Genomic DNA, 14,222 nt, shown 5'->3' with positions numbered 1-14,222 from the left:
GCTAGACTTGTGCAGTGGACTGGTGTGGCAGGCAGAACTCATTGCTTGGCTTTTCTTGGGCTAACTCCCTGCTGTGCAGGGAGACTGCCTGTGGAAATTTTCCTTCTGTAGTCCTTGCTATCTTGCACACACATGCAGGTTTTTTATTATGTTCCACCAGAATTCTGTGCATGGCTGTCTTCTCACTAGTGCAAAGTAATGCAGAATCTTCACTCGATCTGCATTGTTTGGTGAAGAGTTCCCCCACCTCTGTTTTGAGTAAAAACGAATCAGCACATCAGTCACATTACCAGTACCTTTCTGGTGTTTTATCATCTATTTTCTTCGTGGGTTTTGTGTTCCAGCATTCTGAGTGTTCTGAGACTCCACTGTTGTTGAATTGGGCTACTGAATGACTAAGCAGAATTCTAAAAATAGTGAAACAAAAGGAGAAGTGTCTTTTTATAATTTTATTAGATTAAGTCTTCTGCCAAAGTTGTAAAATCTTTTGTAAATCAAGTGCAGAAATACCCACTGAATTTACTACTATCAGTGCTATTATGTTTCAGGTAAATCAGCTTTTTAGCTACAGAAATGACAGCAAACCAAACTACTACATTTGGTTTATAAGCTGCTACTATAATAGGCTCTTGTCACCAATACAACTTGCATTTCATAAGCACACTTGAGTTTGTTTCTGAATAAGCAAGGAGAGAATGTCACATACTGTTTTCTATTGTGGTTGACCTTGGCATAGAACACTGAAAAAAAACTCAAGGACCTGACATTATGAAAGTTTAAATTTCAATCTTCACCAGCATTCAAGGGAAGATGAGACAAAGCTATCAACTGAGATGGGATATCATAAATTACCTGCAGTATGCAGTACCTATTGCAGTTTAATGATCCAGTAGTTTCTTGACATTGTTTGAATGGATTTCATTTTTATAGCCTAAACTCCACATGTAGGCATTCCAGAATCAAGTTGATTTGTGTCAGGTAAGAAAAGGACATGTGCTTTGTCCCTCCAAAGCAGTACCAGGCTTTTGCATAAAATGGGCTCCACCTCCTTCTGGTGTTGTAGGTACAACTGTGCATATGTCAACTTTAGTGCATGGTCTTCCTCCCTGCACAAGAATTGGTGCATTTTGGTTCTTCTGGAGCTGGAATTGCTGCCTGTAGTTAGGTTTGGAAAATTATGCCTGTGTTGACCTTGCTACAAACTGCAAGTGAGTGCTGAAAGGACTTACTAATTTAATTTAGACTATATTGCTTCTCTTTAATTCCCTGAAGCGTATTTTTTTAGATTTCAAAATTTCTTCTGTGATGCTCTTAGCATACTGAATGTTGCTTCCTACTGAAATCAACTCTTGCACCAAATCAGTTTTTTTTTCCAGCAACCAGCCCATCTATTAGATTCTTGCTGTGCTGCATTTGGCTGCAGTCTCTGCTCTCTGAATATAGCTTGGTTGCAGGTTAGTCCCTCTTTGGGAGAGGTGTCCTCTTCAAAGATGGAATCATTTGCTGGCATGAACATACATATGTGCCAGATAAGCTAAGGAATTCCTTCTCAAAAGCTCTTTCAAGCTTAAATCTATTAGGAAATTAGGGTTGTTTTTCTCAAGATTCTTTGCTGATGGTAGTAAACTGCAGCAAATTCCAGTAAAAGATGCTTTCAGGTTGTTAACTCTTGAAGTAATCTTTCTCATTTGATTGCATTTAAACAGCCAAGTTTAGCTCATAGTTACACTTGATTCATACAGAGCTGATTGTTACTGAGCTTTGTTAAATTTGATACAGAACTGGTCTCAGCCTGCCTGCTTAAAGTTTGCTGTTCAAATGCTCAACTCTAGGCTTAACTGCAAATCCTCCATCAAAAGCTGCATTAAGAACTTCATCTAGACAGCTTGCCATGACAAAAGTCAAATCTTGCCGTATGTTCACTGCGATTTCTTCAAGATCTTTTTCATTTCTTTGAGGAATGATAACTCTCTTCAGCCCAGCTCGGTGTGCTGCCAGGACTTTGTCTTTAATTCCACCAACCTAATAAGGAGAAGAAATATCAGTTTTTAAAAAATCCACTGCAGTCATTTAATGAAGTAATTACTGTAACAAAACACATCAGGAGTTAAATTTCAATAGAAAGTTCTCCCTCCCCATGTCATTTAGGAAAGCAGCTAAAAATGCAGCTGTGGTTTTAGCTCATATGCTTAATGAAGGAAGTATGTTAATATGCTACAGTACACTTTGATAAACAGGTCACAACAACAGAAAATCTAGGCATGAAAGTACAAGAGTATTTTCAGGAATTTTTCTTTTTGAAGAAAGAATGGCCTTGATGGGTTCAGATGGCCTGCTGAAATCCTGCACCTACACTACGACAGGACATTTTCAAGTTCAAGGTATATTAGGTTCAAAGGCTGCAGTGCCCCACTAAACAAACAAGTTGTACAACAGTAAAACACCAAAGAGTAAACCTGTGCTCCCAAAGCTGCAGAAACCTTTGTGCTAAACAGGCATCATTTCAATAAGCCACCTGAGTTTGTAATGAAATGCAGAAGAAGGATTAAATTAGTTGGTTTTTTTTAGTCACAGATGTAGCTTCTTCCCTGTAAACACTTTTCTAATGGTATTTAAAGATTATATCATAGAAGAAACTTGTAAAATTATGTTTTTAGAGCCAAAGACAGCTTTGTATTGTAGTCCAAAGGGAAAAATTGAGGCTGCTATCACACAATATAGCAGTGAACCCCAAGTCCTTGTGATGCTTACTCTTATCTGGACAAAGCTACACACTTGGCACATGGCTTGCTTTCAGGCAGCAGCTGCAGTTAATTGACATGCTTCTGAATGAAGTTACTAAGATTCTAGACAAGACTGAAGAAGATGATAAACCTGGTTTAACATGTGCAGATACATGGTTTTTGCACCCACCTTAAACTAAGCAAAATTTGGTCACTGGTGCAATAAATACAAGTCAACTGAAAAGCTAAGCAAGCTCAAACCAGATCAGTCTTAATGCAGTGCTTCTTTTTCACATTGCACAGTCTTGTCACTCTTAACCACCTGAAAGTTATTTCAGAGATCCTTCTGTGTACACCACCTTACTGTGTCATCTCCTATTTACTACATTGCATTAAACAGAATAGTTTTCCAGCTCCTTCCTGTGACCATCATTCAGTACAAGATGGTATCCTCCTGTACTGGCTCAGTTGCTCCAGACTGAAAATTTTCCCTTGCCCTTGTGCTTTGAGAAAGCTTTATGGGGGCACCATCCAGCTGAACTATACAAAAGGCACAAAATGGAAGAATGTAAAAATTCATACAGACACAGCTGCAAAAGCAATCTGTGTGCAATTAATGTAGGAACTTTAAGAAGCAACTTTTCAAAGAAACCAAAGATACTTCCATACTGATAGTTCAAGGAAGCATGTTTAGAATTTGCAAAGTATTTTGTAGCCATCTAAGTTTCCTTCACAACTAGACACTTGACAGTGCTCTCCCTGAACGCAGCGCCAAGGCTAGCTAGAGTGTGAAGTGCAAGGCAAACGGCAGTGGTACAGTGCTACAGTAGCCTGGCTTCCAGCAACCTCTTACAACTGCACCAGAAGAGACCTGGATTGCTTGCTAAGGAAGGATCCAGCAAGGCTCTCCCTCTCCAAAAGGCTGTAAACAGATTTTATATGCAGAACAGGGAGGATCAATACAACTTAGCTCTTTTCTCAGACAATGCTTACGGGAAGAACAAGGCCGCGTAGTGTAATTTCTCCTGTCATGGCTACATCTGAACACACCAGCCGCCCACTGAAGAGTGAAGCAAGACAGGTTACTATGGTAACACCAGCAGATGGTCCATCTTTTGTGACAGCTCCAGCTGGGAAGTGCAGATGGATGTCAGTGTTGTCAAGGAGATCAAAACTTCCAGAAGCTTAAGGAAAAAAAGAATGGTTTTAATGTGAAAAATCTAAACCCATTTTGTTCCTAATCTTTATTCTAAAAGCCCACCAGAGAATTAAGTCTTAGCATTATTTTTTAAACAGCAAGCTGAAAAAAACAACACTGTATTGCAGAGGACCTAGAAAAAAAAAACAAACACAAACCCCTCAAGCTTTCCTGCACCCTGATTCCTACACAAACCAACAGTTAACCAAGAAGCCTGGCAGCTGTATGCTATGGGAAATGCAGAGTAGGGATTAATGTAAAACCCAAGGAATTCCTATGTAGAATTTTAAAGAGGTTTTATGTCTGTTTTCATAGAACACATCAGAAAAACAGAACTCCACAGAAACTCAGCTTTAACCAACAGTATAAGGAAAACCTCTCATTTGGACATTTGTTACTTAACCTGTAACAGTGTAAATGAGTTAAACATGTACAGTTAATGTCATCAGGACTCCATACATAAATTCAACCTATTTTTTTAACCTGGCTAAAGTTCCATAAATAGTGACATAGATACTGGAATATTATCTGACTATTCAGAAGATGCTCAAACTAGGAAGCACATTTCCAGGACGCTTAGAAGATCCAAGCAAAAACCCAGTTAGAAGTTTCTTGGATGAAGTTTCATTGCAGTGCAGTTCAACAGCTGCTATACCAAACCAACTAATATTAAAACTTAGACTACAAACCCTACTTTTAACAGAAACTCTTCATCTGAAAAGAAAACTTAAGTATTAATAGAAACAGTATTTTATTAATAATAAAACCAGTATTTTATTTCTATTTCACAAAGTACTGCTGGAAAGCCTGAGTGTAAAAATGAGTAAGAGGTAGCATCTGCTACAAGTCAAGAAGCATCTTCACACAGGCTGCCCACAGCCTTCCAGGTTGCTTGCAGGAAGAGACTGACCGGAGTGGGAGAATCTGCAGTGGCAACTCATGCTCTGCCTACACTGATCTGTTTGCTAGGCCACTAACATTTCAGCTTGGCAGAAATGAGAAAAGAACTACAAAAAGGAATTCTAGAGCTGATCTCATCTTCAGTGTAACACCACTTGCTATAAAACCCTGTCTAGGCAACACAATACATTGCCACAACGAGTAGGAGTAACTCCCACCATTACTCAGAAATGTTAACCATTTGCTCAATTACTGAAAAATCACAAAGTTTAGGACATATGATTTCCATGCACTATTAGTGCTTCCCTGTCTGTGTCCCTGCAGTAACAGGCCAATGGATGCATTCAGCCTCTAAGATGCAATAGAGCTTGGCATTGTTTGTCACTGTCACAACCTACCGTTGGTCAGCTGGTATCGCTTTGCGTTGCTGCGCAACCAGCTAATTGCAAGGTGTGCTGACTCCTTCATAACATCTCCAAGCTGACCAGTCAATGTGAGCTGGCCTTCTCCATCCATGCGACTGGCTTCTACAAACATGATCTCTCCCCCTAAGGGAGTCCAGGCCAGACCTATGGCTACTCCTGGCTGACTTAAGCGTTCAGATACCTGAAGGAAAACAACAGAGGAAACAGTTCAGGAAACGTTTGTGACAAAACCCCTGTGAAAACTTTGATAGTTGCCTTCAAACCAGCATTGAAGCCCAAATGCCTCTCTTTCTATTTACTTACTATTGGAAAGTAGCAGTAATTCTGCCTTACCCATACACCTTAATTACAGACTAGGAGCTGTATGTGGCTGCTCAGTTTAAAGCAATGGCAAACAACTGGGTATATCATTCTTAAAACCTTCCCCACTCTCAGAAGTTCAATGAGAACATTTTTCCTCCAATGACTTTTAAGTATTTAGTCAATGCTGGCTGGACACTTACTAATCCATCTGCTAGAGATGTATTTGCCCTGTTTGTTAATATATGAAAATGTCAGGTTTGCTCCCAAATGTTAATTGATGGACTTTTCAGAGGTTGTGCTGGTTTGAGGCTAATTGGAATATTTTAATGAGAGAAATTATGATTGTTGGCTGTGAAAAGAAAATTATAGTGATGTCTGTGTCACTCATTTGTTCGGCTGAGAGATACAACAACGAGAAACATAAACACAGTCAGTCAGTTTCTGTCTGGTTGCCGCTTGCTTCACTATTTCCTCTGCCTGGACCTGTATAACTCAGATTAATCATTCTGCTTCTAACTCCTTATCTGAAAATCTCACCCCTGCATGCAAAGCTTCTGATATAAGGGTGGGTGTGGAAAGGAGGGGAGTTAGTTTCAAAGCCCTCTTGGGCAGTTCTGCTGTTTGGGAGACATTTTGTAGTTCTGTATTACTTTAAATTGTATATAACTGTAAGTATCTCTCTGTGTGTACATATATAGAGAGAGTGTATATATGCTTGTATGTTTTTGCCATGCTGTAAATATAGCTTCATTCTTTAACTTCCAGCTGGCTGAGTTAGTCTGGTGAATTCATGGCGGGTGGGAAATTCCCAAACTACCACAGAGGTGAACTACTGTTGGACACCCCGATTCTGTTCACTGCAGACATTTATAAGTAATTGTCAGTGATGCAAACATGAGTCTATTAGCAGACTGACTATCAAAGAGGATGGGAAATCCGACTGATGCACATCAGCAGTTACCAGGAGTTAAAAGTGTTCTGCTTGAGGCTATGATCTTCTTATCTAAAAGCCTGTCTATGCCCAGTTTCTGAGAGTAATGGAAGTCTCTGAATTCCAGTCTCCTGTATTAAGGGAAGGAAAGAGAATCAGGATGTTTTCCATGAAAGGAAACCTGGAAAGGTTTTGATTCTTTTTCCTTTGTCTGAGAGATTATTTTAAAGTATACAGAAAATCCTTTTGCTTTCCTGAGTTTTAAGGAGATGAAGAAATCTTGATACAAGATCATACAGCTATTCAGCATGTCCTGAACTACTAGAGTTATCCAGATTCCTTTCTGCCTTGTAATAAATACATGAGTTTTTACTCTGTCAGGCAGCAAACAGAGCAAAGGACACATACTTTGTAAAATAAAGCAATATGCTCATTTAAAAATAATTGCCTCTTGCTGAAATGCAAAATTGAAAATTTGAGTCATTTCTGAAAGAAATTCTTCGCTAAACTGTTTAGAGAATTTAAAGTAATGTTTAATTTCTTAGATAGAAAGCAAGTTGAAGAAGCCTAACAACAGAACCATAGTAAATTCCAGATCTAAAATCTGTATTTCTAATTACATTAAACATTATTAGTGTTTTGTCCCTTCTGAGCATATTTAACATTCCACTTTATACTTTCAAACCCAGAGCAATAGGCTGAATTTCTTTCCTCAAGCATCAACTCATTCCACACAACTTAAAATAACCTTTACTTCCTTCCAAGAGTTCGCAGAGAAGTAAACTAAACAGACTTTGTACAGACACTGAAAAAAACAAAACTCTGTATACACAAAAGCTGACTTGCTTTTAACCATCAGCCCAGCTGCAAGATCAGAGCAGCCTGTACAGAAGCATGTCAGCCGTGTACCTTGGCCCTAGAAGTGGGAACACTTGTTCAGGACATTTGCGAGTTATGAAGTACTACTGGCATCCTCTCTGTAAGTTCCCTAGAAACGCTGCTGCAAGTCCCCCAAGTAGTACATGGGCTTGAAGTTTTCTAAGTCAAACAGCAGCAGTGGATTACCCAAACAGAATAATATACCCTTCCATGAGATTATCAGAACAAGAATTCTAAATGGCATCCAAATGTCAACATTTGAGTTATCAGGCTGAAATCCATTCCTATCATATAAAAAAAGAGAATCAAAATCAAGACCACGCAATTCTCAATTGCTCCATTTCTCTTCCCTGTTTCACAAATAGAAAACAACTATCTATGCAGGAAGAGTGAACAGTTACTCACTCTGCAGCTGGTACAAAAAGAAATGCACTTGTTAAACAAGTAAACTCCCCTACAAACATACAAGTTGTACCTGTAGACAACTAGATAGGACAGGAACAAATTTTTCATGCAAGAGAACTGGTAAAGAAAAAAAGAGCCAGCATTTAAAGTGCTACAGAATTAACTTAAACATAAATGCTTCTTACAATTTTTGGGTTTTGTATGGCATGCTTTGTCAGATGCTATACTGAGCTATCAAGCACTGTCACTTCTAAATTTGACTAAGACTTCAAATGTGACCCTTGCTCAGCATTACTGTTTCTTGGTGTTAGGGAATTAGCACGGTACAGTAGTGCCAGCTCTGACCATAGAAAAGCTGTGCCAATACAGGAGTTCCTGGCACAAACAAGACTCCAGCCATCAGGAGTGTGGTGGTGCAGACCCCTCCCCTCCCTGGGCTGCCTATGAAATCAGCACTAGCAGATGTGGTTTTGGTAATTGCAAAACGTAGGTGGCTAGGACAACTTGGTACCTTCTGACCCTGCTTACCTGAAACAATTTGACTCCTGCACCTCTTGGGCACTGGTTCAGTGAGCTAGAACAACTAGGCACCTGCCACTCCTGAGTATCTTGGAAATACGACAAGAAAAAAAAACACAAAAGCCTCTTTGAGAAGTACCAAGTTTGCCTGACAAGATTAACGGTCACAGGGGAAAAGTACCGTTAGGATACTTGTAATTGTTAGCATCTCAAAGTTACATAGGACACAATGTTATGTTAAAGCACTACAGCAAAGTCCCAACACCCAAATCTTCTTAGTCATAAACCATTGACCAAATCTGGGACTAGGGGTGCATCTAACATCACTCTGAAGTTCAGAGAGCAAGAGGGTTCATTCTGAACTCTCCAACTCAATGGGAAGCTCTCCTTTATCCCTTTCACTCCCAGTTTCTTCTAAAGTCTTAGTCATGAACTGTTGACTGGGTTTAAGATTGGATCCAGCCGCACCTGGACTCCTCTCTGAGAAGGAGCTTAGAGAGCAAGGGGGTCCATTCTGAAAACTCAGTGACTCACCAGGTGGGCCACTTGTACCTCTTCTATTCCAAATTCATGCAAAAGTCATCCTGGCACAACTCTGGGTCACTTTCCCTAAGTAAGTATTTCACAAGTATTCAAACTCCATCATTTTTGTAGATGAGATGAACCCAGCTACCATTCAGCTGTAGTCTGAGTTACTGAGCATACCGTCAGACACATTTTAGCTGCTCAGACACTGCAAAACTGATGCCTTAATATTTAGTGCAACTGTTAAAAAACACAACCCAGAACACTTAAAGCTATTCCAAGATAAAGGAAAAGGGATCTCATCTGCGAATCTGCAGTTTTGGAGTCACTTCACAAGTTAGTGACTTTCATAATGGGAAGATGAGAACCAGCCCTAAGTTACTTGCTAGCTGTCCTGGTAGGGCATAAATCCTGCCAGGCCAGTTTAACCCTTGCTCTCTTCCTGTTGCAGGTCTGGGAAGTTGAGCAGATGAGCAAACAATAAGGGTTTGACCCCAGAAAAGCCTTTAGGGCTAGGGGCTTAGCACCATGTGTCAGGTGTCTGTGCTTGCCTTTAATGTGCCTGCCTGGTCACAGGAGGCACTAAACTTTGAATTTATTAGTCAGAACAATGATGCTAGTGTCTATTGACCAGTTTCATTTTCAAAATGGTGTATTTAATAGGAGGTGATCTAGAAACCTGCCTTTCTGCACTGACCCTCCACCAGGAGCAGCACCTCATTTGCAGCTCATTAACTGGGTGCCCACGTTTGCAGCTTGCACTAGCTCAGCAGCAGCAGCTCAGTTCTTCTCTCCTTCCCTCTGCCTGGAATATTTTGTATTTTGCCCTGGGATCATTATTGCAAGTGTTGGAAGTATCTCTGTACAGCAAACTTACTCAGTGACCAAAGTGTCATGAGTCCGAATGCTGGAGTTAATGCCAAGGCTCCAGAAGCATAGTTAGAATTTTTGCTCTTTCCGCATTCCTATTTTTCTGATTGATTAAAATGTTTAATTCTGTGTTTATAAATACCCTCTGTGCAGCTACTTCCTGTCAACTGAAAATCCAAAGAATCTCAGGGAATTTTCCCAGATTTTAAAATATAATTATTAAAAACTAATATTAATAAAGTATTATTAATAATTCACAACAACTATTAATTTCCAAAACACTGGCCTTCAGCATCTGTTATTCTTCCACAGGTTCTCCAGCCTGACTGTGCCATTCATTCTTCTAGTCTGCTCCTCTGATTCGTTCTTTAACAAACCACTGCAGACAAAATATGTAACAACAGCTTCCCTTTAAGGGAGGAGGATTTCCCAGAAATATTACCACCAGACTGGTATTTCTTAGATGGAAATACCTATTTGAACCTATGCTTTGTACAAGCTTTGCTTCTAAAAGACAACCTGATTTTTTTCCTTAATTAGAATTGTCTGACCCATTAAATAGAGCTATTCTTGTATGGCATCTACACTTGCATTTCCTAGAACAGGTGATTTCACTGACCTAGAGCTTCTGTCACTTCAACTTCACCCACATTATGAGGATGCAGACTAAGTCTGAAGGGCCTTTCTGTACTGCTTAGTGTTTTGCTAACTGCAGAATTAAGATCTGAAAGAAAGGAGAAAAAAACCCCAAACAAACACCCAGCTATAATCCAAGTCATAAGAAAAACACTCTGGATATGTTATGAGCCCCTTCCCCAAAGCATGCTGTGCTGAAACATTTCATTAAACCTTTATGCTGCAAGCTGCTGTCAAGATTATTCTTCCGAAGCCTGTGTTATTTATTCCAACATTTGTCTGTAGGGTGACACATAAGATTATTTATCTGTGATAAATGAGTTAATTCTACAAGCATAAACTGAGCATTCTGTCATGCCTTTCTGCTGGGAGACCTCTACAGAAAACTCATAAGCAATGCAGTGGAAAGGTGAAAGATGAATCACTTCTTCAAAGGTATTCCCTGAAGGACAGCAGATCAATTAAGTCATGTCATGTTTTCCAGTCTATTTGCTCAGCCTCATTCAAGTACTGACACAGTGGCTGCCTCCATGTATCTTTTACTTCAACTAATCATAAATGTCAAAATGCAAGACAGAGATAAAGCTTTGATGGCTAGATAAGGAAAGGAGAGAGACGCACCGCAGACTACAAAACCTGAAAACACACCAGTAGCTAATCTGAAATGTCTGTCACTGAGACAGAAGCTACACTCTTCGTCTGAAAAAAAATTGGGATAACTTGAGAAAATTCAAAGGAGCAATAGGTTAGTTGGAAGAATTTATTTAACAGAAGTTATGGCCAAGCAATACTTGTGTTTCTAAGAAAGAAAGAAGAGCAATTGTTGCTGGTGATTCCCTTCTGAGAGGAACAAAGAGCCCCATATGTTGACAGGATCCATCCCACTGCAAAGTCTGATGCTTCCCTGGGTTTCAGGTCAGAGGAAACTCCCTAGTCTGGTCTGACTCTGATTATTATCTATTACTAGTCATACAGGTTGGAAGTGATGAGATTAAGCACAGAAGTGCAGAAGTGACCAAAAAGTAGTTCAAGGCACTGGTGTGATTGGTTGAAGGACCGAGAGCACAGGGAGTGTTTTCTTCAATATCTTCAGTGGCAGTAAAGACTGCACTGAACACTGTGGTTTAGACTGCACATTAGGAAAAACTTTACTGAGAGAGTGGTGAGGCATTGGAATAAGCCATCCAAAAAGGTGGAGCGGTTGCCATGCCTGGAGCTGTTCAAGAAGCTGTAGATGTGGTGCTTCAGGATATAGTTTAGTGGTTATCATAGTTGTGTTGGATTTGATGATCTTAAAGGTCTTTTCCAGCCCTAATGAATCTACAATTCTATGATTCTACTTTATGCTGAAAAAAAAATCTTAAAACGTGTACTACAAAATATTTACTCATTACTAAATGCAGCAAGTGGGGCATGAAAATAAATGCTGAGCTGCTCAGGGAATTGATCTTGTGTGGATTCCTCTCTACTGCTATTTAGGAACTACTTAATTTTCCTGCTAAACATGGAAATACTTAAAAACCACTTAATAAACAGGTTGAAATCTTCAGTCAATCTTATTTCAGGTTATACAGCCCACCAGATCCATGAAACGCTTATATTCATGGCAACTATTAATGAAAGAGACCCCACCCAAACTAGCACCCATGTATTTGTATATTTGGATTATAAATCACATTTAAAAGAAAAAAAAAATCTTACTTGCACTACTTATTCCTGTAGAAAAAATATAAAATAGCAGAAATTATTTGTCAACACAACCACACTTCCAAACGTAAATGAATTAGCAAGTCCAGAAAAGGTTCAAAACCAGGTAGAACATACATATACTAGCATATGTTTTGGTGTACAATATATTTTTTTTAACAAGTGTGATGAGATCTTATTTTATTCTATTATTGACTGGGAACTGTTAAGAACTGCAAGCACAGTTGTGACCAGAACTTCTGTCCCAATTTACAAAATTCAATTTTTTTTTTTTACATCATTATGAAACTAATAAACACCATTTGTAAAAATCAGCATACTGGCTTGAGTATTTAGTTCAGTTTACTGCAATGGCTTTATGTGCATCTGCAATTCAAACACTAAAAAGCCAGATGATCCTGCAGAGCTTCAGCTCCAAAGACCAGACTTCTGAAGTATATAACATACTTCAAAAGGGAAATTCAGATAGATTGTTATTCCTCGGAAAAAAAACCATGTGCTGTTCCCAGTAATTACTTCTAAAAGTCAGGTAGTGTGAAAAAGACAGACAAGTAAAAATTTCCACAGGCATATGACAAATGGTCTGATGCCTGCAGTCATTCTAAATCTAGCTAGAGCATATCTACACTACCTTCATAATTGAAATGACCCTTGCACTGTCCTGTGTATTTCTTTTACTGGCTATAGCAGCTTCTGAGGGAAGAAAAGAAAGAATGTAGGCTGTTTACAATAAAATTAATTTGCCTAAAGAGTAATCCCTTCTAATTTCTGAAAGTAAAACTAAATAAATTTGACCAAAATGACCAATGTGAAGAAACTCATCCAACAGATGAGTTTATAAGGTCTACTGATCACCTGGATCTTCCTTGCCTCCCATGCCTCCCAGCTTCCACTGCTACCATCATGATCAATAGTGCTTGTTTCCTCATTTCTGTCTCATCATTAATAATCTCTGGAGTTTGGTTATCTCATCTAGGAGAGAAGAATTATCACAGGAAAGTTTCTCAAAGTTTTCACATTATCTCTTCTGGAAGTTTTTCCTTCATTTCCATTTTCTCCATAACTGCCTGGTTTACTGATCTCTTCTCCAGGATAAAGACAGAAAAACTGAGCACTCCCTCAGCAGCTGGTTTCCTGTCATAGTGTTACACGTACTACTTACACTTGATCAGCTCACTGACTTGAAGTTAAGCAGAGAATAATGGCAACGTGAGCGGTGAAAAGAGAATCCCAAACTAAGAAACTCTTTGGTGGATGGCCTGTGCATAGGATGTAGCAAATACAGATGGCAGAAACTAAAAATTCTGCAATATAGCTACCAAAGAACAGAGTTGCTACTACAAAGCTGGAGGTGCCTGACTGATCATAAATCATTGTTAAGAGTCACATTAATCTAAAGAATGTCTGAGAACTTCTGGTGTAAACTGAAGTGGTCTTAATACTCAGAAATGCTGACTGGCTTTAAGGAGGTACGTGGCACAGTCCTTAACACGGCTGCCTCAGACATGTGATTCTTTCACAAGACCACCAAACATCCCCCAAAGATGAATTTGTTATAAACCAAAAGACAACTCCACCACATTCCTAAGTGCTGCTGCAGGCATCTTTGCTAACAGAAAGTCATGTCATTATGTTATTTATACATCCTGAATGAAACCAAAGGTAATCAATAACATCTTTAGGTGAAAAAACACCTGGTGGAACACAAAGAAACATAGTTCTGTTCCGTTACTAATACACTTTTAAAAAAACACTAATATTGCATAAACTCAGTCAATAGCAATAAAATAGACAAGTAGGCAAATCAGAGAGAAACAGCAGATGAAAGGAAGGCAATGGGTATCTTACCTCTGTTTCATACATGGGTGGCCCCAAGATATCTTTCAAGGCATGGAAATCAATTAAAATTGGCATCTCAGGTGGCAGAGCTAAGTCAGCTGCATCACTGATGGATTCTGGTTTTGCATCTTCTGTGACATGCTCTTTACAATCTATGAGAAGAAAATCTGATTTAGGAGTTTTAGCAGTCTTTCTTGACACAGGAATTTTTAAAAAATGACAGAAGAAAAAATACTCGGAGAAAAGCTCAGAAAGCTCACGAAAATGTACCAAAATCTTGTAAAATTAAAGAAAACATAGCAGCAAATTCAGTTATTAAGACTAAACATGTTCTCACTATTGAGGATAGTATTAACCTAGAG

General features: G+C 39.1%; 1 protein-coding gene across 2 annotated transcripts in view; it reads right to left on the bottom strand.

The window, feature by feature from the left end:
- Window positions 1-434: 434 nt before the first annotated feature.
- LONP2 (lon peptidase 2, peroxisomal) overlaps window positions 435-14,222 on the bottom strand; it is a 43,690-nt gene continuing 29,902 nt past the window's right edge. For both annotated transcript variants that reach the window (XM_064160326.1, XM_064160327.1), the window contains exons 12-15: window positions 13,870-14,012; window positions 5,220-5,427; window positions 3,717-3,907; window positions 435-2,022 (exon numbers count right to left, since the gene is read on the bottom strand). In XM_064160326.1, coding sequence (XP_064016396.1) covers window positions 1,801-2,022; window positions 3,717-3,907; window positions 5,220-5,427; window positions 13,870-14,012 — 764 coding nt within the window. In that variant the 3' untranslated portion in view covers window positions 435-1,800. The remainder of the gene's footprint in view (window positions 2,023-3,716; window positions 3,908-5,219; window positions 5,428-13,869; window positions 14,013-14,222) is intronic.

This window comes from Pogoniulus pusillus, chromosome 20 (genome assembly GCF_015220805.1).
Source record: "Pogoniulus pusillus isolate bPogPus1 chromosome 20, bPogPus1.pri, whole genome shotgun sequence".
Classification (NCBI taxonomy): Eukaryota; Metazoa; Chordata; class Aves; order Piciformes; family Lybiidae; genus Pogoniulus; species Pogoniulus pusillus.
Note: the sequence above shows the minus strand (reverse complement) of the source record. Positions and strands in the feature narration are given on the sequence as shown.